The sequence below is a fragment of the Simochromis diagramma genome, unplaced genomic scaffold (assembly GCF_900408965.1).
Source record: "Simochromis diagramma unplaced genomic scaffold, fSimDia1.1 OVJJ01000123.1, whole genome shotgun sequence".
NCBI lineage: Eukaryota > Metazoa > Chordata > Actinopteri > Cichliformes > Cichlidae > Simochromis > Simochromis diagramma.
Window position 1 is genome coordinate 1,935,962 of NW_024386778.1, and position 26,352 is coordinate 1,962,313.

At 41.9% G+C, this 26,352-nt stretch overlaps 3 protein-coding genes across 3 annotated transcripts; 1 reads left to right on the plus strand and 2 right to left on the minus strand.

Annotated features, from left to right (window-relative positions):
- Window positions 1-336: 336 nt before the first annotated feature.
- On the plus strand, window positions 337-3,335 carry si:ch211-266i6.3 (cytoskeleton-associated protein 2). The gene is made up of 7 exons (XM_040011264.1): window positions 337-464; window positions 733-813; window positions 904-1,589; window positions 1,679-1,997; window positions 2,088-2,148; window positions 2,225-2,483; window positions 2,580-3,335. Exons 2-7 carry the CDS (start codon window positions 772-774, stop codon window positions 2,842-2,844), a joined length of 1,632 nt encoding a protein of 543 aa, XP_039867198.1. The 5' UTR covers window positions 337-464; window positions 733-771; the 3' UTR covers window positions 2,845-3,335.
- Window positions 3,336-3,536: 201 nt separating this feature from the next.
- Window positions 3,537-11,507, minus strand: stt3a (STT3 oligosaccharyltransferase complex catalytic subunit A). The gene is made up of 18 exons (XM_040011252.1): window positions 11,390-11,507; window positions 10,558-10,678; window positions 10,403-10,463; window positions 10,192-10,313; window positions 9,930-10,075; window positions 8,416-8,506; window positions 8,141-8,247; window positions 7,891-8,055; window positions 7,552-7,732; window positions 7,318-7,473; window positions 7,138-7,229; window positions 6,712-6,867; window positions 5,423-5,611; window positions 5,175-5,291; window positions 4,996-5,098; window positions 4,614-4,802; window positions 4,338-4,453; window positions 3,537-3,887 (listed from the first exon to the last, which is right to left on the minus strand). The coding sequence occupies exons 2-18, from the start codon at window positions 10,643-10,645 to the stop codon at window positions 3,849-3,851; spliced, it is 2,118 nt and encodes a 705-aa protein (XP_039867186.1). The 5' UTR covers window positions 10,646-10,678; window positions 11,390-11,507; the 3' UTR covers window positions 3,537-3,848.
- A 593-nt stretch (window positions 11,508-12,100) lies between these two features.
- On the minus strand, window positions 12,101-22,443 carry ei24 (EI24 autophagy associated transmembrane protein). The gene is made up of 11 exons (XM_040011296.1): window positions 22,312-22,443; window positions 21,094-21,230; window positions 19,560-19,705; window positions 19,289-19,349; window positions 19,079-19,145; window positions 18,869-18,993; window positions 15,619-15,738; window positions 15,408-15,519; window positions 15,205-15,316; window positions 13,590-13,664; window positions 12,101-13,505 (listed from the first exon to the last, which is right to left on the minus strand). The coding sequence occupies exons 2-11, from the start codon at window positions 21,133-21,135 to the stop codon at window positions 13,343-13,345; spliced, it is 1,023 nt and encodes a 340-aa protein (XP_039867230.1). The 5' UTR covers window positions 21,136-21,230; window positions 22,312-22,443; the 3' UTR covers window positions 12,101-13,342.
- Between the last annotated feature and the right edge of the window lie 3,909 nt (window positions 22,444-26,352).

Consider the following 26,352-nt stretch of genomic DNA (forward strand, 5'->3'; position numbering starts at 1 on the left):
ACTTGTGCAGAAAACAAAGTTAAAGGCTTGTGAAGACTGACATAAAAACACCGCTTAATACAGTAGAAGCTTTCATAAGTCAAACTCTCGTGTATTCGTTTGTTCCAACTCTATTTCCTGACAGCTGGTGTTTAACTGTCTCGACTTCTTTTTTTAAGGGCAACATTGGGTGTGTATCGGTCAGCACGGACCGGTATTACAGGAATTTTATTTGGGTTCAAACATTTAAACAGAAGGGGGGGATAAAAACCTAAGGGCTGGAAGAATGACGTTATCTGTTGTTCTCGCGCTTAGTTTGGAGATATTTTATTGGTTGGTTTTGGTTTCTCGCGATACAGAGGTGACCAATTGGAGCGCTGCAGCGCCAAGTCAAATCCTGAAGAAGCAAAACGAGGCGTGTTTTTCCCTCAGATTGAGCTGCGGGGCTGAGGTGGAGGGGTTTCTTGGAAGATTATAACGAAGGGGTAAGTCAGTGTTTCATATATAAGCATTACTTTAGCCCACTATCGGAGACTGACGGCAAATTTTCATTATGTCCAACTTGTATTCTTTAACGTTATATTAGCTAGCTAACGTTAATTTACGACAGAGTACTGCATATGCGTATTCAACACGTAAAGTGAAGTTTAAGTTCGTCGGTTTTACTAAATGATTGAGTTTCGAGCACTTCGCGTGCAAGCTGATGTTAATAACTAATCACGCAGTGTATTCCTTGCTTTGCTCACATTCCAGCATTCCTGACTAATTTAAGCAGTTTTGAGGGGCTACACAATGGAAGTTGTAGTTTCAAGACGGAACCACATCAGTAAGAAAGTAAGCTGACATAACATGACATTTTTTTTGAAAGCCCATCTTGAATTTAGCAGATATCATGATGTAATGTTGTTGTTGTTTTTGTAACAGGAAAACAAGGAAAATGCCCAGCCTGCACATGAAAGAAAGTTAATTATAAAAGGAGAGAAAACATCTGTTGTGCCATTCCAACTGAAAAATGGCCCAAAACAGCAGACCCTACCAAAGAGTCAGCCCCTTAGAGCTAAGGCTAAACAAACTGACACTAGGTCAGTGCCTGAGGCCCAGAAACCGGCACCAGCTGCTGTGTCGTTATCAAGGAATGCTCTAGGAATGTATAAAGGAAAGATTGTCCAGTCAAAAATTGGGTCTATTTGGAAGGCAAGTGCAGGTATGATGGACCCTAACCCATCAGCACCGAAAACGGAGAACCAAAGGCCTGGAAAAATGGCAAGAAGGAGGTCCAAATCTGCTGCTGAGATGCAGAGACATGGTACTCAAAAACCTGCACCAGTGAGGTCCAAGTCTGTGTCTGATGGACCTGCTCAGGTTTCCAAGCCTGCTGCCAGCAGTCGTCGTCCTGCTGGATTCTCCTCTGCTCGCCCGCCTGCAAGAATCGTCCCAGCAACACTAACCACTGCTGGCTCTAGAAACACTACTGTGGCTCCCACCAAGGCAGGTGGGACTCACAACCCAAAAACACAGATTTCAGAACCTGACAAGAAGGTCAGCAAGCCTCTTGCCTCAAACACTATCAGTCAATACAGATTTACTATGGAGACTGCAGAAGAGAGAAAGTAAGATGTTCCACACATACATGCGATGTTTGCTATATTACAATAAAATAAAATAAAAAAAAGGTAATTTATTTATGTGCTTTCTACAGAGCAAAACTGGCTGAGTGGCTGGCTTCAAAGGGTAAGGCTCTCAAGAGACCAGCCATGTCGACAGCAAAGCCCTCCAAAACCAACGTTTCTACAAAACCTGTCGTCAAACTTCCATCTCAGCCTGCTGCACGCCACATGCCTGAGCCAAGACTGGAAATGTACAACGCTGACACTGCTGTAGGCACTGTTTCCTGTGGAGATACTCAGAGGGCAGGACCAACAGCATCCAGCCAAACTCCAGTGATCATGAACACTACACTAGACCTAGAAACTTCTGATGGGGATCTGTCTGCTGAGTCACAAGACAGAGTGGATGATGTAAGCAGAAATGGAGCATGGTTTCATCCTCTAATTAGCTCGATTAAAATGTATAATATTGAACATCAAAGATCTCCCTTTGTTTTATAGATTGTTGTGAATCTCTGTGATGCCTTGGAGGCCATGGAAACGCCATCGAGATGTAGCGATGGTAAAATAATCAGCATTATGCAGTTCTTTAAATATCTGATGCCTTTGTTTACATATTTGTCATTTGTGTTGATAAGAACTCACAGGTTTGACAGATAAGTGCAACAGTGAAATGGAGGACAGCATAAATGAATGTAAAGCGGAGGAACTGAAGATTGACATGCCTGAGGATGCTGGTAAGCAGGTGAAGGATGAAGCAGAAGAAAGCAATGATCAGAAAGTGGAGATGGATTATGTAGAAAGTGATGATGATGACGACGTGATAGAGACGACTCCAGAGATGGAGGATGCATCAGTGATCAAATACAGCGTGAAAACAACGCCATACTTGCAAAGGTGAGCCGGTCAACTTTGTCTTAGCAAATCTATTCAGTTGATTATTTGAGCCACTTCGTTCTTAACTCTTACAAAATGATTCTCTCAACATTTCAGTGTCAGAAAAACAATTGAAGGCGAGGTCGGCACGAGTGCATCCAGGAGAAAGAGCAACATTAATGATCTCAAGTTTCTGACACCTGTGCGCCGCTCCTCCCGCATCCACAACAAATCCAGCCAGCTGCCCAAGATGCTCGTCGATCACGATCCCTGCGTGTCATCGCTGGCTGAGCTGGTGAAGCTGGATGATAATCCTAACGCCTACATCTACAGAAAGAACACTGCACTCGTCGCGGATCTCCCGGACGAGTCCAGCCTCTAAAGAAACCTATATTTGTACTATTTCTAAGGGGGGGTGTATTCAGCAATGCTTGGTACTCAACCTAATTGACACTTTAAAGATGATTTTAATATTGAATTGTCCTAATATGAAATATTTTACTGTATTTATGTTCATGCTGTCCTGCTTTGTTTCCTTGAATACTAACTTTTCTGAAGTTAACACTTTACGACAATTAAACACTTTTCTGAAGTTGTCTTTTAAAAAAATGAAGTCTTGAGTGCATCCTTTTTATAGAACCTATGTAATAAATTGAAACTGTCTTCCATCTATGAAGTGGGCAAGAGTTAAAATTATGATTAAGTAACCCTACATTTTGGCAGCTAATTGGCTGTTGTGATGGTCCGACATCAGTGAACATTTCAGAGCTTCCAGAGTAGCTCATGGATAATTTGTTCCCTGGCAGAAAATGAGTGGGGAGACTAAAACGAAAGTAAATCCAATCATTTTCTTGCTTTCCATATGAACCATTACCTGCTCAAGCGTGGTTGGTCAGCAGTAAACTCTACAAACATTTTTGCTCCTAGCCTACTGTTCAAAGCGTGAGAAACAAGAGGATCGGGCAGCCGACAAAACTGATCCAACTGAATATCAACAGCTGACTACAGCCTACGCTGCATTTCATTTCAGTGACGGGGAAGGAAAATTTAAAAAAATACACTCAGTTGTATTCTGATTTAATCCCACTTTAATTGACCACATTGTAAAAATTCAACCGCTCACAAATGACCACCTCTTGGCAAAATACACTTCCTAGATCAAACTGGACGTTTTGACATCATCTCCCTCTGATCCCAGATGAGATGTTTCATTATAAACAAAATTTAAAAAATGAAAATCATCTATAAAGAAAAAGACGTGTGATGCCATTTTCTTCCCCCAAACAAAAGGCATATAAAAAAGGTACTCTTTTCCCGCTCGACTGCTGACCACAGAGGAAGGCGTTCAGTGCGCTTAAAGGCCGTTTTCACTGCTGTCTGTGCACCTTATGTCCTTGAAAGACCCCGATTGTCCAGATCTTTCACCTAAAGAACAGGAGAACACTGTTAGCTTAGAAAGTTCTGTTCTGAAACTGATTTTAGATGTTTACACAGTTTAACTTTAAACTGTGGAAAGGTCACTTTATTAAAAAGACGAAAAACAAAAAAAGCCCACCCTCAAACAAACTAATCTTTGAGTGATTTAAAAGGTAAAGTCACAAGAATTTGCATTAATCAGTAAACTTAAGATTTTATAGTTTAGTCATATAACATTTCATTAAATTAAAAACAATGTTTACTATAATGTAAGATAAGCATGTGAGAAGCTTGAGGCAGTTTTAAGCAATAATTCCCCTCATATTCTAATAATCAGAAAAACAAAGTGATAAAAACTGAAATGAGTAAACCTACAATGGAAACAATCTGGAACCAAACACTCAACATGAAAATACAGAACTATAACAACTGTTATAGAGACAAAGTTAGCTTGTTTACCTTGTATATCCTAACCAGCCAGTGCTCTGTTGTGTAAGCCTCCTCCAGTACATCCAGTTCAAAGTCTTTGTTCCCAATCTCGGCATTCCTCACTCTGTCATAACCAGGTGGGCGCTCTGCAAAAGAGGGAACCAGAATTAATCAGAAAAACCACTGGCTGTGTATTTGTTTTGTTTTTTTAATTTCTGAATCACATTCCTCCAGTTGGAATTTAGGAGGCTCATATAAAGTGATAAATAGATCAGACTAGGGGTAGAAGGTACTAGAAGCACTCACTGGCCTCTGTGTAGACCTGGCCAAAGCGGTAGTAACACATCTTGTACATGAGGCAGTTAAGCAGGACTGGCGAGCCCTCGCGGTCCACCCTGAACTCTCCGGTGGGAGTGTAGTAGTCGTGCTCCTTGATATGCTTGCCGGTGTCTGTACTTCCTCCAATACGGACCATCCACAGAAACTTGTTGATGTCTGTCATGCAAACACATACACCAATTAGAAAGATGCTCATAACCGTCCAAACAGCAATGTCTTACTTCATGTGCTGAATGTTTAAATGAGTTGACAAAAAATGGAACTCCTAAAATTCAATTTCACTTATTTAGAAGCTTAAAAACACAACACCTTACGTGCTGCACTAGTTATAGAGTGTTAGGCGGCGTACCATCTGAAGAGTAGCCCGTCAGCCCTCCAAAGATGACCAGAACATAACTGACGTCGAGCTCTCTCATAATCTCGTAGGCCCTTTCCTCTGTCGATGCCATGGCCTGCAAAAGAAACGGCAGCATGGTCAGCACAGCAGCATTTCATAGACAATTTCACCTTAAAGGTCACCCAGCTCACCTGTCCAACTCTGGAGATGTGAGTATTGTTCCATGTGTTGTTGTCCACTAGAATGGTTCGATTAGCCATGGCAGTTATCTGATATCCGTAATCCCACCATGACATGACTTTGGCATCCTGGATAGGAAAAATAACACTCAGATACGTAGATGGGAAATCTGATCAAACGGCTGTGACTGTTGATCACTCATGACAACGATCTATAGTTTAATGATCAACCTTTTCTTCCTCACGTGGGATTAACTGACCTCAGGTGTGTTGTGGCGGAGCCAGTAGTAGGCCTCTCTGAAGTCATCAAAGATGATGCGGCTGCCGTCACCTCCACGGGCTGACAGGACAATCGATGGAGAGGAGTAGGCTTCGCTGGTCACCCAGGTAGAGTGGAACGTGTACGTGATGAGGAAGAAAGCCATTACCAGAATCATCCCACTGGCAACCTGGTAGGTTTACACAGACCATGTCAACATGCTTTTATATTCATTATTACTACACTTTATTTGGGATCAGGTAGTTTAAAACCAGGAACTGGGCCACTTAACGGGTAATGGAATAAATTGAGGGAGTGTGAAATAAAGAATGGGAGGAGATTTCTCTGATCTTTGAGTTTGTCTCAAAGGTGAAAACAGCCAAATACTCAAGTGAGAAAGTGTAGAGAGAACCTTCTAAAGTCTCATTTGTGTGTTTAATTCCCTCTAGTGAGTAACGTTGTTGTTGCACTTATAATTTTTGTGGGAGTGTCTGCATTGCTCTGCAGGCACAAGTAAAATGGAGTGCTTATGTTGACTTGGAGCAAACAAATTTTGAACAACATTTACTGACACTGAGATGCACGAAGGAGGAAACACTGAGTCTATACATTTTGTCAACAGCACATCAAGACTGCCAGGATACTAACATTAGCACAAACTAGATGCAATTGCAGCAAATTCCATTTTGTTTTATAGAGGTCTCATCTTTGTGCTGTCAACACACTGAGGTCACACTGCATATTACCATCAAGCAGATCTATCATAGCTGTTGAGATCTGTGTAAATGCATAGTTATATTTCTTGGCAGGTGCAGGTCAGACTGGTGTAGCTTTGCACCCATCGCTACACTGAAAAATCATCTAAATCATGAGGAAGAATCTCAACTAAACACACGTTTTGTTTTTTTATTTGGTCAAGGTTGTGAACCTTCAACAATGCAGTGTACCTATCCCACAATTGTTTGTAAACCTAACAGTAATTATACAACAATTCACCTTTAAGTGTAGTATCTGTTTCAAGTTGCATGAAATATCAAATACAAGAAGAGAAGAAAAGGTTTGTGTTCTCTTGGACAAGATTTTAAACTAGACATGAAAATCAAGACTATAAAACACTGAGCTGAGAGCTTGACAATGATGGATTATTTAAAATAATCAGTAGTTGTTCTTTTTTTTTGTACAGGTTCAACCTGTCCGAATGCACAGATTTCATGTCACAACACGACCATGGCATAACAAAAGTCACTGTCACCACCTTACACAGCAAGCTTATCCTGTCAGCCAACTCACCTCATTTTTGATTGGGTAGGTGGAATCCTGCTGCTTCTTGCTCTTTTTGTCTGGCCGGCTGACGTCCAAATTCTTCATGTAAGTGGTTAGAACCTGGGACACGCCGATGCCTGACAGGATGCACATGACCGGAGCGAGTACCAGCATCAGACGCACCTGAGGAGGAAACAAGCAGTGCAGTTAAAAAACAAACACTCAAAAACAACCAACATATGACACAGACGGGGCGCATACAACATCCTAGACACCATTTGTTGTTTGCTTCGGTTACATTTAATGGTGTAAAAGTGATGCCATCAGGTTGCTTTTAAAATCCCAGAAGCAAACAACTGTCTAAGATGGCATGTGTCACACACACACACACACACACACACACACACACACACACACACACACACACACACACTAAAAGAAGGGCAGCAGTACCATGACAGCTGAGAAGTACATGCTGGTGACGCCGTACATGATGATGAAGATCCTGGCATCAGACAGGTTGTTAAAACAGTAGTACAGACCGACTGTAAGAAGAGAAAGGTAAACTGGAATGAAATATGGAGTGATTACAGAATATTAAGCCAGTGCTACGCTGTGCTTTTGCTGCCTTGCCTGGGAACATGAAGACTAGGAGCTGCAGATCAAAGTAGTATGAGGACCAGGTGGTAGGCTGGTGCTCGGACACAGAGGCGATGATGGGGATATTGTTCTTGGCATAGGAAGGGTCCAGCAAGGAGTAGAAACGCCCGGTCCACGGAGAGATTTTACCTGACAGAAACGTACTTATCATGTCACGTCAAAAGCTTTTAGAAAGGTTTTCCCATTCATTACTGTTAATCCTCTTACCTGTCAGCATGAGAACAGCACCTACAGACAACAGGATAAAGCCCACCAGAGAGATGACGCTCTTGAACAGCACCTCAAATTGCTGAGCATTGAGTTTGCTGCGCAGGTAGTCCACAAAAGCATGGATCTGGCACAGACCAAACACGCCAAAGGCTGCCATGTGCTCTGATGACTGCACCGGCTGGTAAATGAAAAAAGGGGAGACAAGGAACTGAACAGTGTGATACAAAGCAAAGTGAAACTTCTCATCATGAGAATATCACTACTTTTTAATCTTTAACAAAAAACCGTCCTGGAAGGAGGGTGTGTCAGGTGATGAAATGAGATTGTTCTTTTTACCTGGAAACCAACAAAAGAGATTTGCATGGAGAGGATGGTGCCCAGGCAGTAGACTGTGCAGTAAGCCACATATATGCGATGTGAGAATCGGCCTGTGAGCATCAGAACCAGGACGTGGAGGGGAATAAGGTTGATGAGGAACACGTAGCCACCCCAGGAGGAAACCTAAATGCACACAGAGACCATTTCATGACCAAAGTCACCTCGTAATGCACTCAGTACAACATGCAGATCAGCTGCATCTCCTCACCATGTAGAAGTAAGCCAGCGCACACATGGACGACCAATACACTGAGCCTGTTTTCACAGCCTTGATCCACATGTAGTAGGTCAACAGCATGCAGAAGATGGCAATACCTGAGCAGGGAGGATCATTTTCTTATTATACTGTTTTGCACTTTCGGTGTATATCCTCTAATGCTACAGCTTTACTTTCATTATTGACTGAATATATAACATAGTTTACCAGGGAAAAAGCACTTTCTGACTGATGAATAAAATGAGCAGCCACTGAGTTTCTGTTACCTTCATTATCGTAGGAGCCAGCAACAGAACGAGAGATGTAACCAGGCACCACTGCAATCATGGCAGCTGCCAGGAGCCCAGCACCTGCATCCTGAAGAGACAAAAACACACTTAGTTAAAACTAGTGCAGGTTAACACCACAGTCCTGCAATAAAGAGTCTTTACCATGTTCAGTTTTGTTCTAACAGTCTTAAGCCACTTTCACACAGGTGCTGCCACTCTTAAATTCTCTCTACCTGACAGAGGTGCAATGAGGATGGAAATACCCCACAGACACTTGGTGAATACCGTTTAAAGTCCTGGATTCCTAGTGTGAAGTCTGTTTATTTGTGCCTTTGTGTTCAGAGAGCAGGTAATAGTCTGGAATGTGCAGCTAGTGAGTGGTCGACCTGTTTGCCTCCTTCAGGCTTTACTTGAGGAAGCATCCTGATAAAGAAACCAAACTGAGCATGTCCACTGTAAAAACACACCTGATGTCTACCATATGTGGAACAGAGACCAAAAAAACCTTATACTGGTCCCTACTAAGTCAGATATAAACTGTACAATACTGAACTGTCCCAGATGAAACATATCCTGGATTATGTCCCTAACTCTTTGGTTACGTTCAAACTCAGCAGTAGTCCCAAGACTGCCTGATACAAAAGATAGACGATAATCCCAAATCCCTAACCTAACAATGTAACTGCTGCTACAGCCTGCGAATACTGACCAGTCATAAGCAATGTAACATGAACTAATACACTGATCAATGCAGCTGTTATTGTGCCTGTACTGAGAGGGACAGAGCATGGAAACAAATGAGGAACTGGAGCCTGCATATATCAAATCAAGTTATTAGACTTTGTGTAAGTTGCAATAAACTTAAAAGTTTGCTGAAGTCTCATTGTGTGTAACTGCATTTATACTGACAGGATGTTCTTTTGTATTGTCTATTTTATTCATAACAAACAAAGTAGACTACTTAACTATAACATCTCTCTGTATAATCCATTATCAATCCCAATGAAAATGTTTTCCTGTAACGTTTTTCCTGTGAAGGTTCTCAGTCATCCAGGTCATCATAGTCTAAGGAGCTTGGAAAGAAAAGCGTCTGGACTTCTTTAAGTTGCTTGAAGACGTCTCACCTGTCATCCGAGAAGCTTCTTCAGTTCTAGGGTCAAATGGTGGAGAGTCCCAGATTTAAGCTCTGTGGGAGCTTAAGTCTGAGAGGGAGAATGGACCCCCTAATGGTCCTCTACCTAATCACATGAGCCAAGGTGTGAAAATGGGTGTGGGTCACAATCAGCCAAGGTTTTGGGTGAGCTCATTGGGAAACCTGGCCCCACCCTATCATGTGATTTCCTGAGGTCAGATGGCCCAGGATGTGAGTAGGTGTTAAGGCGTCTGGGAAGGATCTCAAAACTGGATTATAGATGGCAGACAGTTGGTGTCGTAAACCACCGCCTCTGTTTTCCTGTAACATGATTCTTAATGAACAATGTGTCTGTGTTATAGGGTGATTTTCTTTTTACCTTCAGCTCCTTGGTTAAGTGGTACGTGACTATGGCGGTAAATGAGGAGAACAGGGGAGCCAGGAAGACGCAGACATTACGGATGTCAATTGTGATGTGGAAAAAATGTAGGACATGGTACAGGACAGCAGACGTGATCATCAGTCCTGGAGAAAGAAAACAGAAGCACACCATCATAATCTGACGTGAGCCTTCAAAAACTCACGTAACACGCAAACTGCTCCACACGACAGGAGAATCTTACGACAATTTATGGTCTTACCCGGATAAATGGTGCCACCAATGATCCTCCCCAGAGGATACCAAGCCCTGTCATCAAACCAGTTGTGAAACTTATAAAATCCTTCTTCTGCCAAGAAGCGGGTGGTACGGTAGTTGAAGTACCTGGTTGTGACATTAAGGTGAAGGTGAGACAGGACTCTTCAGGAGGAAAAACTATTAATGTAATGAATGATGATGCAGACAGTACTTACGGGTCAAACTCATGGATGACACTTTCAAACCTCAACACGGAGAAGAGCCTGGTGGAGAATGCTGAGGAGGGGAAAGAAAGATTACATGGATCATTGTGATGTGTGTGTTGTATAGTGTTGTCCATGCTATCATATACAGCGAGCAGAGGACTCACAGAGGACAGCGGCCATAGACAGGATCAGTAGCTTCAGCAGCGTGTCCTGTTTCTCATAGGACAAACGCAGGAAGCCCAGCTTGGTCATCTTGGCGAGGTTAGGGAAAGCTACCCGTACTACCTAATGGGAGAAAGACAATGGTTCTAAGCACAATAGAAAAGGCACTACAAATGCACTTTTAGACATATGTTTATGCATTTATAAAAATCCCGCGGAATATGTTTCCAAGTCAGGTTCTAAGAAACAGAATCAGCAATCCAGATGTCAGGAGTTAACTTCCACGTCCAGCCCAACCACATAAGGCCACGCACTAACGTGTGGCGTCACAAAGCAGGAAGTAGACACTCTGGAAACCCGTTGCATGGATTTGTGCCCGTCTATTTCACATGTGCATTAAAAAGGTTTTACGAAAAGTGTCGAACCACTAAGCTCCAACGAGCCCTCATGCTTTCAAGACAGCACCACTATCAGAACGAGCCTCAAGTGCTGACAGCTAACCCACATCACAGAAAGAGCAAATGAACGGCAGCTAATACGGTTAAACCAGATCTCAACAACTGCACATATAAAGTGCATTCAGGCATAGTTGTAGTTTGTGCAGCGTCTTATTGCTAGTTAGCGTCAGGCCGGCTTGCATCCACTTCAAAGTGTGTTAGTTGCTAGGCTAACCTGCTAGCCTCTTTTTAATGAAAACCACAGTCACGCGCCAACTCCCTGGCTTATTTTTAAAAAAGAAGTATCTGCGTCTCCTTCACATATAGCAACAGAAAATAAAAACTGGTAGTCCTGGAAAAACTAACGCTTTTTAATATGTAATCTTCAGACACTTACCCGCTCCGCTCCTGCTACTCACTTTTCACACACAACCCTCACCAAGAGCTAATCCCGCCCCGACTAGAACATACTGCGTGCTTATTGGTTATGTGTCATTCAACGTTTTATTTTCTCGTATCTTATTGGTTCTTTGGATGTCAATCAGATTTTGTTCCTTACCCCGCCGCTGTAGTGTAGTGACGTGTCCTTACCGAGAAAAGAACACAGCCCCCTGTTGGTTGAAAATAATTTCACCTCATTTCGTTGGTGTAGATTCATTCTCATTATTTTTCACGTTGTTTCCTCTTACAAATCAACGTGTTACTTTTGTGTAAAGTTTTTCTTTCTCTCTCTTAAAATAAAACTACCCAAAAAATTTGGAAACTTAATTTCTCTGTACATGAGCCATCTTCCAAATTTAACAGGGGATCAAATAATTAATCCTCCCACTGTATCTTTTGGTGATCAGTTAATCACAGGTCTTTTTAGCTCAATCAAGTACAAAACTCCATCTGCGTCTGTGTTAAGACAGTTTTTAATTTCTCTGATACCTTTCTGTTAGATGCCTGAAACATTTTTTTTTTTTATCAACCATGAACAATTTGGAGTGCAACCCAAGGACCCAATCTGATTTTCAGTGATATAAATCATTTATCTATCCTTATCTTTGCAATGCTTAGTTTGAAATGTCGTAGAGAAACAAAAAACACAGAAACACAAGAGCTCAAATATTGAATACTGACCAATTTTATTCAAATTAGAAGTATTACTTTTACAAAACCTCACTCACAAATATCAGTCTGCACAAACACTATGCTCTTCTTACAATAATTGCACACTGTTTAAAATCATGGCCCCGCTCCACATCCACGAGCTCTGATGAGACAAAGGTTGGGGTGGGGTCACTGTGTGGCGCTGGGCTTCTGACTGAACATTCAGGAGGTATTAACATTATGTACAGCACAAATAACCAAACAGCCAATGATATTTGGGGATCAGTTATATTTGCATCAAGCTCTCTTTAAGGTGCAAGGGGCACTACAGCAAGCGAGTCGAGGCTGATCACCCGTCTGTTGTAAAGCTACGAGCTACATGACTCCTTTGTGACAGAGCTTAGCGTTGAAGTGGTCAAAGTAAAGTTAAAGATGCAGCGGTTTGGCAGTGTCGTCTCATCTATCAATACACTAAAAGCTCTAATGAAGCTTGCCCTTTGCCGGTGTAGCCGTGTGTATTGTGACGTTAGACAGCAGAATCCAGACTTTTTATTTTTGGGATGGGACGCAGAGGAACAGTTTTGTCAATGCACACAAGTGACTTTCTGGTTGATTTCCGTTACAAAAAGGTCACTCTGACGTTTAATAGCAGCTCCTGAAACGATGCTTGTACTCTACTGAAAACAAAGCTGTGGGGATTTCAAACTAAAAAGCCTCCCTTTATAACTGTACAAGGTTGCAGACGGGACTGTGAGGAGAGCAGAATTTAATAGAGAAACACGTCCGTGTGCAAGAAAGTGTTGGATCTGTGAGGGAGGAATGTGACTTTTAAGAAAACACACCTGTGCTTTGCTTCTGAACACAAAAAAGCCCCTTCAAAGAGAAAAATATCCTTCTTTAGTCACGTTTGCTTAAAGAAATTAAAACTTTGTGATGTCTTGTGCTGTAATTTATTAAAAGGAGAGTCACTCAAATGGCACATTATGCAAAGAAAGAAAGAAAAGTAAAAAGAAGTCTGGATCTTAGTATTTAAAGTGTTTTGAGTGTGAGGCACAGGTCAGTCGATTTTTGTGTCACACAGAAAAGATGGATAAAAATGAGTAACTGAGGCGGCACAGATTACACAAAAACATGTAAACCCTTTGTCCTGAACCACATGAACCAGCTGAACTCATCTTCATTAAGGGCGATCCTTCTAGAAAAAGAAAAAAATAAATTTTTTCAGTGAAACCGCTTGTTGGTGACTATCCTATCTCCTTCACTGGGTGGGCAGCAGCCTCTGGCGGGTCGGGGAGGTGTGAGGTGTTGACAGCCTCTCTGTGGAGGCAGATGACGTCAGTGATGACTGCAGGTGGACAGTCTTGTGGAAAAGCTTGTTGCTGATCAGCACGACCAGGGAGAAGAGACGCAGTTGGAAGTGGCTGGAAGAGTGAAATCGACATCAGTCACTTGTGAAATAGATCCTTTTATTTATTGTTCTTACAGTGTGTTTGTTGGACACTCACTACAGCTTTGTTGGTGTCTTTGCCTCATTAGCACTGATGATGAACAGAGGGAAAAGGATGGAGAACAAGCAACCGCTGCATAGGAAACAAAGATAGCATTTAAAAACCATTAAAAACAGAGCAGAAGGTCCAAATTCCAGATTCCTCTCTATTAGAAAGTTCTGACATGTTTTGTGACCATTCATTATATTTATTTATAACTAATTACTCCTTTGTAATATATTGTAATTATAAATAGTGGAGTTCCTCTCCTTCTCAAAGTGAAGGGGATGAGCAGACTGTTTCCTGAGGAAGCTCAGGAAGCTTTAATGAGTGCAGCAGGATGGTGGAGATCTTCTACCAGTCTGTGGTAGCGAGTGCCATCTGTTTTGCTGTTATATGCTGGGGAGAAGGGTCAGCAACAGACCCAGAGATGCTGGAACCATCACTGACCAGAATCTGGAGGCGTTTGAGTCAGTGAGGTTTAGGAGGTCGCTGAACAAACTGCTCTCCATCATGGACAGCCCATCTCTACTGCGCACTTCTGAGGCAGCACAGCTCGATCTCCCTCAGAATAATTCAACAGCGTTGCCATAAAGAACACTTCAGGAAATCATTCCTATCATTATCTATAAAACTGTACAGTAACTCCTCCTTGTTACGTGTGAACACACCTGCCAGGCATCAGTGTGGACTCTGATGTTTGCTATTTGTCATTGCCATACCCTGATGGAGATGAGACAGCATAAAGGGTGGAGGTAGAAAACTTGTCCCGGTGGTGCTCAAGAAATAACCCGAAGCTGAACATCCTTAAAACATAAGAACTCATAATGAACTTCAGGAGACACAGACAGGTCCACCTCTCATTATAAACGCAGAACAGGTGGAATCTGTCTCCACCTTCAGTTTTCTGGGCATGCCACATCTCCGCTGATCTGATCTGGACCCACAACACCAACGCGCTGGTAAAGAAGGCCCAACAGCAGCTGCACTTCCTCCTGTCCTGAGGAAGAATAACCTGGACCAGAAGCTGCTGCTGGCCTTCTACCGCTCCTCAGTGGAGAGCGTGCTCTCCTACTGCCTGGGTGTTTGGTACACAGGGGACAATAATGAGAACAGGACGGCTGTACTGAGGATAATTAACACTGCCCTAAAAATCACTGGCTGCCCTCAGCCACCCCTGGAGGCCATCACCAGATCCTCCTGTCTCAGGAAAACCAGGGCCATCCCACGTGACCCCTTGCACCCCGCCCAACAACTGTTTGACTCGCTGGTCAGCACCTCAGGTCAATCAGGTCCCACACCTCCACTCTCACAAACAGCTTCTTCCCCTGAGCCACTCGGACTGTTAACAAACACTATCCCCCCACCCTCTTCACCAGTCTGAGCCATGGTCTTAGTAACCCCCATCACTCAGGCCACTCACATACGGACTCTCTACTCAGACCAAGTCCTTTGCACCTACTTCTGAGCACTTTGTTCTCCAATATGTGCCTTTCATTTTCATTAGTTTTGAATACATTTCTGTAGTTTGTGTGTAAGTATAAGGTGTAAAAAAAAAAACATGACTGGAAAATGGACCACAAACAAAATAATACTTGTAATAATGATCACAAGAAAATCACGCAGTGTTAACCTGATGATGTATGATGAGGGCATGGCAGTCAGCAGAGCCATGGGTAAGCCGAAGCCAAAGTAATATGGCCAGTTCCTCTCAATGTTGGACAGCCGCTGGTGCATCTCGATGCCTTAGACAAACACAAAAAAAACACATTGTTTACAGGTTCACATTGAATTCAGATGAGTCTGTGTCTGTATAGAAGCTGACAGAGGACTCACCATGGTTGAACCAGCGATACTCAAAGCAGTACAGGGAGTAGAGCAGAGACATGTGGAGGAGACTAACCATCTGTCCAATGGCATCGATGGGGAAGAGACTAACGATCATACCCTGGAGGACCACAAAAATACACACAGTGACACTCGTTGGAATAAAGTGAGAAACACAGGCAGCTATGCAGATTTATTATTTAGAAAGGATAAAATGTACCTGAATGAGGAAGAGCGCCTGGAGGAGGAGGTTAAAAAGCATGTCTGCGATGATCTTACTGACGCTGGGGAATGGCTGAGCTTTACAGCCAGACACTTCAAATGCAAGGTCAGCTATGTCCTATAACACAGAGCAACGTAATGATATCAGTGTCACTGCAGCCAAACAGGAGGTATAACTGCTTTTAACTCTGTAATGGACATCTGACCCTGCTGGGGAAATGTTTTCCAGTTCTTATTTTCGAATATCATCCTCTCAAAATAACCACAACAATAAATGTTTGTCAGAAGTTCATCGACAGGTCTGAGGTTTTGTGATTTGGCATTATCGTGCTGAAAACAGCCCGGTCTTGTTTGACAAAGATGTCCTTTTTTAAGATCTTAATAGATTGCTCATTTCACATTGATTTTCAGCCTTGTATATTGTGCACAAAGACTTGAACTAATAGAGGGAATATTTGAATAATATTATGTGCCATATTATTTTACATCCCATAGTGCTTCTGCTTTCTCCTGTCTCTTCATGTATCACCCTTTCTGCAGCTCTGTGATTGAGCACAGTTGGTTTCCACTTGCTCATCAGTCAGGAGTATGAGACTGATGAGAGTCGCCGGCAGCACCAGTGGGCCATTTCTCTGACAGTGTGTGGCACTGTGCTTGTTCCATCAGCCAGAAGAAGGGTGTGTGATTAGCCCTTTCTTGTGGAGGCAGGGTGATTAATCTGTTTTAACCATTAAAAAATACTTTGCAATATTCTCGGTTTTCTGTTGTTGGTGTGGTAGTCACAAATTGATTCATATTCAGTTAGATCAAAGACATGATGCACACATGCCACTAGGTTCTGCTGAATCAGTGAGTGCTCTGGAGACCTCTTTCCTTTCCCTGGCTCATCTGCTCCTACGTGTGGAAATCACACCTGATGATGAGCTGGTAGTCTCCTCTGGTGGTCAGCAGTGTGGTATGTTGGATTTTTAAGCTGTGGGACCCTAGCATAAACCAATCACGACTTTCTTTACTGTGAGAAACATTATTCTGTAACCGTATGGTTGAGTTATTAAAAATCACGACCCCATTCTAACTTACCAGGATGCTCTGTTACACTTACTTATCTCTTGCTAAAGAACATAGTTATGAGGTGCACACAGCATTGCATAACTTCAGGGTTTTTTTATTACAACATTTTTCAGTTTGTAATAGTTGCTTTTATAATGTGCAAATAATCATATTTAGCTTTTATTTCCATTTTACACAATATCCAAATATGTATTAAAAATAGTTGTACAGGAAGGACAAACAAAAGTTTAACCTTAGACTGTTTCTGTATAATTAAACGTCACATATGGCCTCATCCATGAATAGAAGCAACATCTGTGTCTACAGCTTCTTTATTAATAAAGCCCTGCAATACCATCTAACAGCTGACTTTATTAAACACCAATGTTCCCTCTAATTTTTCATGTGTCTGAGCGAACACACAAACTCCCTGAGCGGACACTTGGACCACTGTGAGCAACAGCAGACGTGTGCACTGTGGTCACACCAGCATCCAATCCATCCAAGTTACATGTTTATTAAAATAATCAAATTACAGCATTTACATTTATGTTAGACTACTTTTAATTAACTGCTTTAGCCCAATTACAATGAAAATGTAAAAAAATCTTGTTCATGACCTGTGTAGCATGTTAACACTATTGGAAGGAAAAATAACCTGAACTCCAATTTTGAAAACACAACTAACTTTTTTTTTTTTTTTTATAAAGCTCTGACTTGCTTGTCCTGTAACTCTCTGTTTGCAAAATACAGTAAATAATGACCAATGTTGGGCAATTAATTATATAGTTACTTCTTCAAAAAAGTAACTGAGTTTTGCAAACAAAGTTTTTTGCAGCTTTTACCTAAAAATGCAGCCAAGGCGTTTTTAAAATAAACATTTCAAACTATTTACAGAACAATCAGCTGTTCTGCATCAAATCTGATGCCACACAAATTATTTGTGCCACTCCAAAAAATATTTCTGCCCACTATGAGATGAAGGAGAACAACAGCCTGATACCTGCAGGCCTGACAGCAGCAGATGTATCACTGCTGTAACACCTGTAACACTCAGCAGTCGCCTCATTGTTCTGACACACACAACAACACTATTGACCACACTACACACTCACTACACACTAACTACACACTAACTACACAAGATTTGCGCTAAATGTCGCAAATCTCTCACATCTCAAAACATCGCCGTCACTCCTAAAACTTCCCCCTTTCCTAAACAACTACATGCCTTGTTGCCATATCATTTTTTGATTGGTTGACATGGTACATTTTTTGACCAATAGGAAAGGGTGGTGTTTTTTTTGGTGTTGTTTTTGCTCACAGGCTTTCCAGCGTTTTCCTTATAAAACGCTGTTTTTACCGTTTCTTCCCGCAGTAAATATAAACAACGACAGTATTCAGGAAGAAAGACAAACATTGCAGATATTTTTATCATAACTCTGGTTTTACGCGGCCGATCAACACAATTTAAAAACTGGTATAAAGTCCACACTTTTCCCGTCAGTTGTTCCGTCTGTCCTGCTCACATCTCCAATGGTTGTACACGTTGTCATTAACGTGGCTTCACTCCACATCAGCCACTTTGCTCGCTAAAACACCGGCGTCGGCACATAAGGACGCTGTCATAGCCTGTCAACCACGTTGATTAGCTGCGTATATACGAATGTGAATCGCATTATTGGCTGGATTATGGGATAAGGTGGCATCGTTGTAATCCCATACGGGAGCAGCCAGTCACTCACTGACTAACACTGCAAAACAGAATTGTTAAAGTTTTAATTTTAATTTCAATTCAGGTTAGATTTTTTTTTGTGTGCAACGCAGATTTTCTGTGCGCAGAGACCGTGCTAGCAGTGTGCAATTGTGCACACGCGCAGTTTAGAGGGAACATTATTAAACACCCCTTCTTCTCTGTATCCTCTGTCTTTCTTTACATTTTGGGGCTATTTCTGATGAGAGAGCAGTCTGAACCATTGCAAAGGAAGAGTCAGCAGCCCTTGAGGCAGCGCTGGCTTTATAAATCTCAGCAGCTGACACTGATTCAGTATAGTCTACTGCGCTGTGAGCTAAAGTGGAATGCTACTACAGAAAATCGTACACCAGAAGTAATAACAGTCTCCGATGCCTGAAGGGGACAAAAAAGTTACCATCTTGTGTGCATGGCGTGGAACTCTGATTTTAAAGAAGGGCCTGACCTGGAACCAGATGGCATTGACGATCTTGCTGAGGACAAACAGGGGGAGGACCCAGAGAGCACTGAAAACGGAGGTCAGGATGAACTCTAACCAGGACCACACACTGCCATGGAGGGAGGGGTCACCTGGAGTAAAAACAGCTTTGTTAATTATCTGCTTCCCGTAACACACCGGAAAACTTGGTCCAGATTGAGCAGCAGCCATACATACCAATGATTTTTGCCGTGAGAGCCTGCAGGAGTGGAATAAACACCCGGTAAAAGAGAAACAGACTGAGCTGAGAAGAGAAAGAGAAATACCGTTGTTATTCTTTAACTTGTGCTTCCCTGCATAGTGTGGTTGTTTAACTTTGGTATTCAGCTTTGATACTTTAGTGGATAATGATGTTTCACATTTGAGGCAGTAACAGTTTAAGCTTACCCAGAACACTCCTCCATTCCAGGCACAGCATTGAAAAATCCTGCTGGCTACTTTGGGATCACTAGAAGAGAAAATGAACAACACTAATGTTTCACTTTCGCATGACTTGATTTCATTACTTCTAAACAAACTCCTGAGAACTGTCAGCGTGTTGCAGTTTGCAGGGTGGATATGATGATGGCCCCAACTAGATAACATATTGTAATTCACACATTATTATATTTACTAGTGAAGAAAACAAAATGCGACCAAAATGTGTTCGGGTGCTTACTTGTCCGGTTTGCGCTCCTCACTCTGTGCCCGTCTCTGTGCCAGGGCCCCACTGGCCCTTCTCCTCCGCTGCTCTTCCCTTTTCTGCTGGATACGAGCATCCAGCTTGGAGATTGTTCCAATCCCCAATATGGAGTCCTTGATCCCCTGTAGAGCATAAATACAAAAAGAGACAGTCGGAGCATTTCTACAAGTATCTTCTCTGTAATGAATGATCCCCGTGAGGTCAGTAAAAAACATTTGACATTATTTCAAAGACAAATATTATTTCTGGAGGCTCTTGAAGTAACCCGGACACGTTCAGGCTGCACAGGTTCAAAGTATGGCTTAATAACACCGTCACTGGAGCCCAGCTGTAGTTACAGTAGTGCCAACTGTGCTTTGCATGGTCATGGCCACACATCTTAATCTTTGAAGTCAAACACTGTCAGTCTCATGGCCATGCAGTCTGGTTTTACCAACATTTGTAAAAGAATGAGTCATTCTAAAGACCTTACTGAATAATGCCTAAACATTGCCAATGATCTGCTGAATCAGTAATTGCAGAGCAACATCCACCTCTGGCATTAACATCAGCTCAAACTGTGTGATGCAAGCTTCATTGCATGCATTTCCATGGGTGAGCTGATGATGTCCTGATTTGACCAATGCCTGGGGTTTTAGGTTTTGTGAAGCCAGCTAATCCACAGAAAACCTGGCTATGATGAACTTGCTTCACAGTAAAGCTCTTTAGAGAAACGTACGCAAACATTATTGTGTCTTTGGAGGTTTTGTCTGGTTGAGTTTCTCTTCTTCTTACACTTCAGTCACAGATTCAATTTCTGATGAATATTTCTATGCACTCAGTGAGTGCTGAAACTGGAAACAACCTCGTGTTTGCACAGATGCATGGACACAGCAGAGGTTTCAACACAGTTTCTGCTGCATGGAGGCACCTCTCTCTGCTCGTTATGTCCCTACTGTGGATCCACATTGTGAATTAGCGTGACATTTGTTGAGTAGAGAAGCTGTTTATTTTGGCTCTGCACTGGACCGTTACTGAAGCATTAATGATGTTAAACAGTGTAACTTAAGAGGCAAAAAAGCTCTTTAAACTTAGAGCAAAGTTTCCAAACTTGTGAAATTGTTTTTATTGAATATGACTTGTGTTTCTGTACAAGCAGTTTTTCTGTCCCAGTGACCACTGAAATGATCGCTCGACTTTTATTTAGAAAGAGACTTAAAAATGAGAGTCTGGGCTTATTCCAAGATGTCGGCTGCCAAGTTTCAAAACTGGCTACTCGCAGAACTTTAACATCCAAAACTCTGACACCAAATGGATAGAACATACTATCTACATTAAAATTGCTAAATCATGTGTATGCCACAGAAATCAGTCAGAATTACGATCTTCAGCTCGCTCTTTCTACTGTTTCAACCAGCAGGGCTGAATGGGTCCATTGTTTTGAATGTTTCTGTTTCAGTTTGCATACACTACATACTTGCACATTATGTCATAAATTATTTATGGGTGCAGTGTCTTTGTGTTTGCTAACCGTCGCAACATCGCGGAGGAAAGCCCTGACGCTGTCTGTCATCTCTGCACCAGCTGGAGATCCATCAACTGCAGAAGGAGGGGGGGCTGGTGACCTGGTGGTCCGCTCTCATGGCAGGGAGGGGCTCACCCAGTAACCTGCAACAAACCAAAACCCAAGGAAACAAAGTGAGGGGCTGAATGGAAAACCTTCAACCTTTGAAATGCAGATGCTAACAGCTCTTGCTACTTGCTTTGCTAAGACACACAACTGCTTGAAGACCTATTTTCTTGTGATTTTTGTTAACTCAACTGTCACATAATATTTAATGTTTTTACCTCTTCAATGAATCAGCTATCTGTATAACAAGCTTATCATTTGGCTTTTACAAACAGTAGCCTTTCTAAACCTGGTAGTTTTCCATGCACATCCATAAAAATAAACCTCCATTAGTTTGTGTTTTACATACATCAGAAAAAGCCTTCTAATACTAAGAAAGTTCAACAATACAATGTTTGGCAAATTCTCTCAGAGTTTTGATATTTTTTAGTGTTTCACAAGCTGATGATGATGTAAGTCTTTATTTTAAAAACCATACCATTATCAGCTATATATATATATATATATATATATATATATATATATATATATATAGTCTTTCTAAAAATACTTGTCCGCACACTAAACACGTGCTCTTACAGAATACCTAACGAGTTTCATATAGATCACAACTTAATAACTTCTGCACAAAATCTATCAGCATCTAATGCCTTGCTAAGAGAAGCAAAGCTTATGTGCGTTTCATAAACGCTGCTATCGTCTTATTTGTTGCATGGTGACATTATACACCAGCGATGTCCTCTCCTTTGTCTTAAGATGCAAACGTTTGTCCACCTATTGTCTCTGTGCGATACTGTTTTATTCAACGCTAGCAAGCTGACTCAGTGAGTTAGCGCAAAAAAGATGATAACACACACTCAGGCTAACTGGCTCATTGTGGTCTGCTTAAAAATCCTCTAAAACTGGCATAATCTCATATATAGAGTTCAGCATGTTGCCTATAGCCCTGTAATCGATGACTTTCGCTTCTTTAGTGTTCAACTAGCTTGTCTGTTTGTGATGCTAGCTAAATTATCGCTCAACAACTAATTTAACTGTAGACTTTTTCTTCCTGATAACGTCCATACAAGTGATTAACAGACAGATAGAGCACACATTTAACAAAGGTCTGGTGCTTACCTCATGCGACAGCCACGGTGTTACAATAACTTGGGAAATTCTTTCTTTCTCTTCCTTAATGTAAACACAACAAACAGCATACAGCCACTGCCAGCAGCTAGGGCCGTGGAAAACAAATTGCGCAAGCTCCAACCTCGAAGGAGCATGGGAAGCGTAGTCTTCAATAGTGGAAGGCGAAGACAGAAAGTGGAGTAAGAGCTCATTAAAATGCTAAGGGGTGTGTCCACTTTATGACGCATTTTATTGTGTGTCGAGCATTAATTACGTATTTATAATAAGTTATTAAGAGGACAGCGATATTTTATTGTCTATGTCTCTGATGTTATATGATTGTGAGAGAAGCTAGATAGCTTTGTTAGCTTTGTTATAAGGTTGCAGAATTAAGTTTTGCTGTGTTGCTATCGGCTCATGATGGAATAAAAGGAAATAAATTTAGAACATATCCACATGCAACTGCAGCAGGTAGTGAATAAAGCAACGATTAGCATGACAAGATAAATGGAATTTTAAAATCTCACATGCAAAGTACGTGGTGTTAGAAAAATGCAGCACAGCTGGGCCTCGGGCTGTATAACAATGAAAGTTAGCATATTCAAATTCACATGTGTGTTTGAAGTGAGGACGCCTTGGAGAGACCTCGTGCAGAGAAAATGTGTGAAAGCCTGGGAACTGACTGAGGAGCAGATAAAGAAAGGTTGAGGTTAGGGGTGGAGGTAAAAGACTAAAAGCTGCAGCACATATGGGCTTGTAATTGAAATGGAGAAACTGCAGTGGGGCAGAGAAAGAGCAAGCTGCGTTTGAAACGCTGACCTAAAGCTCCTTAAATACCTGCAAAGTGTCTTTTTTGAAGCACTGACAACTTCAAGGACGAATATAAAGCTAAAGAAGAGGCCTACAGTCAATTATTTAAAAATACTACAACAACAAACATAACTAATGCAAAATGTGTTATGATCAATCTTAAATTTGATTTGATTATTTTAATAAAGCGCCCAAGAACTTTATATAAATTTTGAATGTAAATATGGGAGTTTCATTATAATAACTTGATAAGGAGCCATTTCTATCACAGAGACATAAACAGCATATTGCTTAAAACTGAAAATGCACTGTTGTCTAGCTGCTCCACCTTTGTAATGATGGTGGGTCCGTGTATAACATATGAACTGTGGCCAGACATCATCTTCTTTTATAAATTAATCCACTGCATACTTCCCTAAAGAAGGGAAAGAAAGAAAGCAATGAAGCAGCCTTCCTTAGTTTTTAGAGAATTCCACCAGCTCTTGTGGCCATGCAGATAATTCCAGGTCATGACAATTATTTAGGAACCTTCCTAAATAAAACTCATTAAGAGTTTGATAAATTCTATGAGTGAGTGTGTTTTCACAGTGGAAGAGAAAGAGCACACCAAAAAGAAAAGGAGGGCAGGTTTACACACGTGACTCTAACAGCTTCTACAGCTGCATATTGAAAATTGACACGACCACTAACCACCAGAGTTACGTGTGCAGGGCTATTCCGACTATGAAACCAATAGAAACAATTAGCTGTAGCTAGTGGCTCTAACAGCTAACCCTGGTTTGTCTTCCTTTGCTGAGGAGCACAAATAATAATCTTTTCTGTCTTGAAACCAGAGCAGTAGCAACTAAAGTTGAAAAAACGCATCAGGAAAGTATTTACAGGGGTCATAAGATAAGGGATCGAAGAGCCATTTCCCACTTACAAGAGTTGCTGCTTGCTGGCCACTAGCTAAGTCATATATGAGTGTTGTGGTGGTACAGAGCTTGTGGGAACCTGGGTGGGTCGTGAGTGGCTGGGAGAGGTTAAGAAATGTACAGGCCTGTGCAGAGTCTATTGGACTACTAATGGCACTTAAAGGTAGGGATAGTAGAGGCAAACAAAGCAAAATACCCCATTTCAACATGTGTTAAGTGACGAACATGAACTGGGCACCACTATGGGGTTGTTATGGTCCCCAGCACATGTAGAAATAAGGACCAACTCCATAGAATGAGTTATGAATGACGAATGAAGGGCAGCAATATGCAATTAGCTCCACACATCTAGACAAGTTTCAAAAGAAGATAAAATAATGAACACTTTGGAGATAGTGATATAACTTGCCGCATTCCTCATTATTTTTATATTTTAGACTAGACACTATTTTTAAGATGGAAGAAACTTTTTCAGGATTAAATGTTTTCATTTTGTTTGTTGTTTTTTCTGGTAAAGCTCTAAAAAAAGAAGAAAAGAAAAAGGAAGCTGTGTAGTAGTTCTTACAAGCCAAACAATACCGAAGACAAACGCTGCTGCTAATGAGGTGAGTTAGATTTCCATGGCTCCGCGCAGAGGCACTCCCACGAGGCGGTGCACTGTTCAGACCAGCATCATGCATTCATCTGCACACAGATGCTGCTGTGAACTTAACTCGACTGTTGCTTATGTTGCCAGAAGGGATCTCGCTCTCCATCCATGGTTGTCCTCAGGATAAGAAATGTGCACAAAAGGAAATATGCACTCATCTGCCTGTGCATTGCTGGATTCATCATGTACAGATATCTTGGGTAAGTTCTTAAAATGTTACGTATGTTCCAGTAAGACGCTGTTGTTTTCCCCTCAATGCAACGATTCAGCTTGATGTAGTTTTCACAGACACACAATTCAAACAGTCTCAATAGTAATATTGTTTGTGTGGCTTCTATAACAGTACAACAGTGTCATTGTATTACACACAGTTTGACGGTTGTCATAAGAAACTTTATTTATTTTGGGAAGTGAATAATAAGAAACTAATGGATGATGAAGAAAATGTAAAAGAAGCCCATATGAGTTTACTGAAGTCTGATGTCCTCCTGCTCAACTCAAGACATCTGCAAATTCCTGCCAAGCATGTCATGTGGTCAGTTAGAGTACAATAGCCTATGTTAGGCATTAAGTGACTGTGACACACTGAGTGGAACTCTCTTTCCCAACCAACACGGGCCCACCCCCACCCTGCCCATTTTCGTGGTTCTTTTTCTTTTTTTGGTCTTTCCGTGGGTTGCAGATGGGGCGACGGGGAAATGCTTTGCTTGTCGTTCTTTTCCCTTCTGTACGGGAAGATGTGTTTGCCCAGAGTGTGTTTTGTGGTGCGTCGTTTTTTTGATTAATTTGTATTCTTTTATGATATAAAAAGGGAGAAAGATTGCTGGGGGGGGAAGAGCCGTGGTAGTGCATGAGAAGATGATTGTGGGTTTTATTAGTTTTTTCCTCTGCCACGAGGAACTATTACGAGCACGCTAGCACACCGACGTTTGCGTTCAAAGCGGTTTTTCTTTGTTATTACAACGCGGCCGGACGTCCTCCCCCCTCCCCCCCCACCCCCTCCCCCCCCCCCCCCCCCCCCCCCCCCCGGGCTTTTCTGCCTCCATCCTTCCATCCCACCTCCACTCATTTTACAAAGCGGTGGCATTTTTGGTAGCAGCTTAATTGACAACCCAGTTTGCCATTTTCATGTTTTACCGCATATTTGTGTTTATGTGTCTCCTTGTTGATTAGACACTGGCTTCCTGTCTCTCCAGGCCTCACATTCCCATTCACGTGCTCCCCCAAGTTGACTATAACTCACCCTTTTACATCTCAAAATTTTATCTATAACACGTTTCCTCCGAGTGGGTTGGGAGGGACAGTCCCCTTCTTGCGCCGCTTATATATTCTCTTTAAACTAATCCCTGCACCAATTAGACATCTTGATCCATAACAACACCTTTTTGGCAATTTAGTTAGTTTGTTGTGTCGACCTCATTTAATAATGCACTGTGTTAGGCCTCTTCTTTAGCTTTTTATATATTCGTCCTTTGAAGTTTGTCATTTTTCTTTTGCTGGCATACAAAAAGACACTTCTCAGGTTATTTACAGGAGTACTGGCTTGGCTTGCTTGCGGTCATCGCGGCAGTTTCCACCACTACTATTTCCGTTGTGTGCCCTAGTGGTCCCTCCTTGGCGGGACCCCCCTGCGTTTTCCACACGCGCAGCTTGCCCTTTTCTGCGCCTTACCCCTTG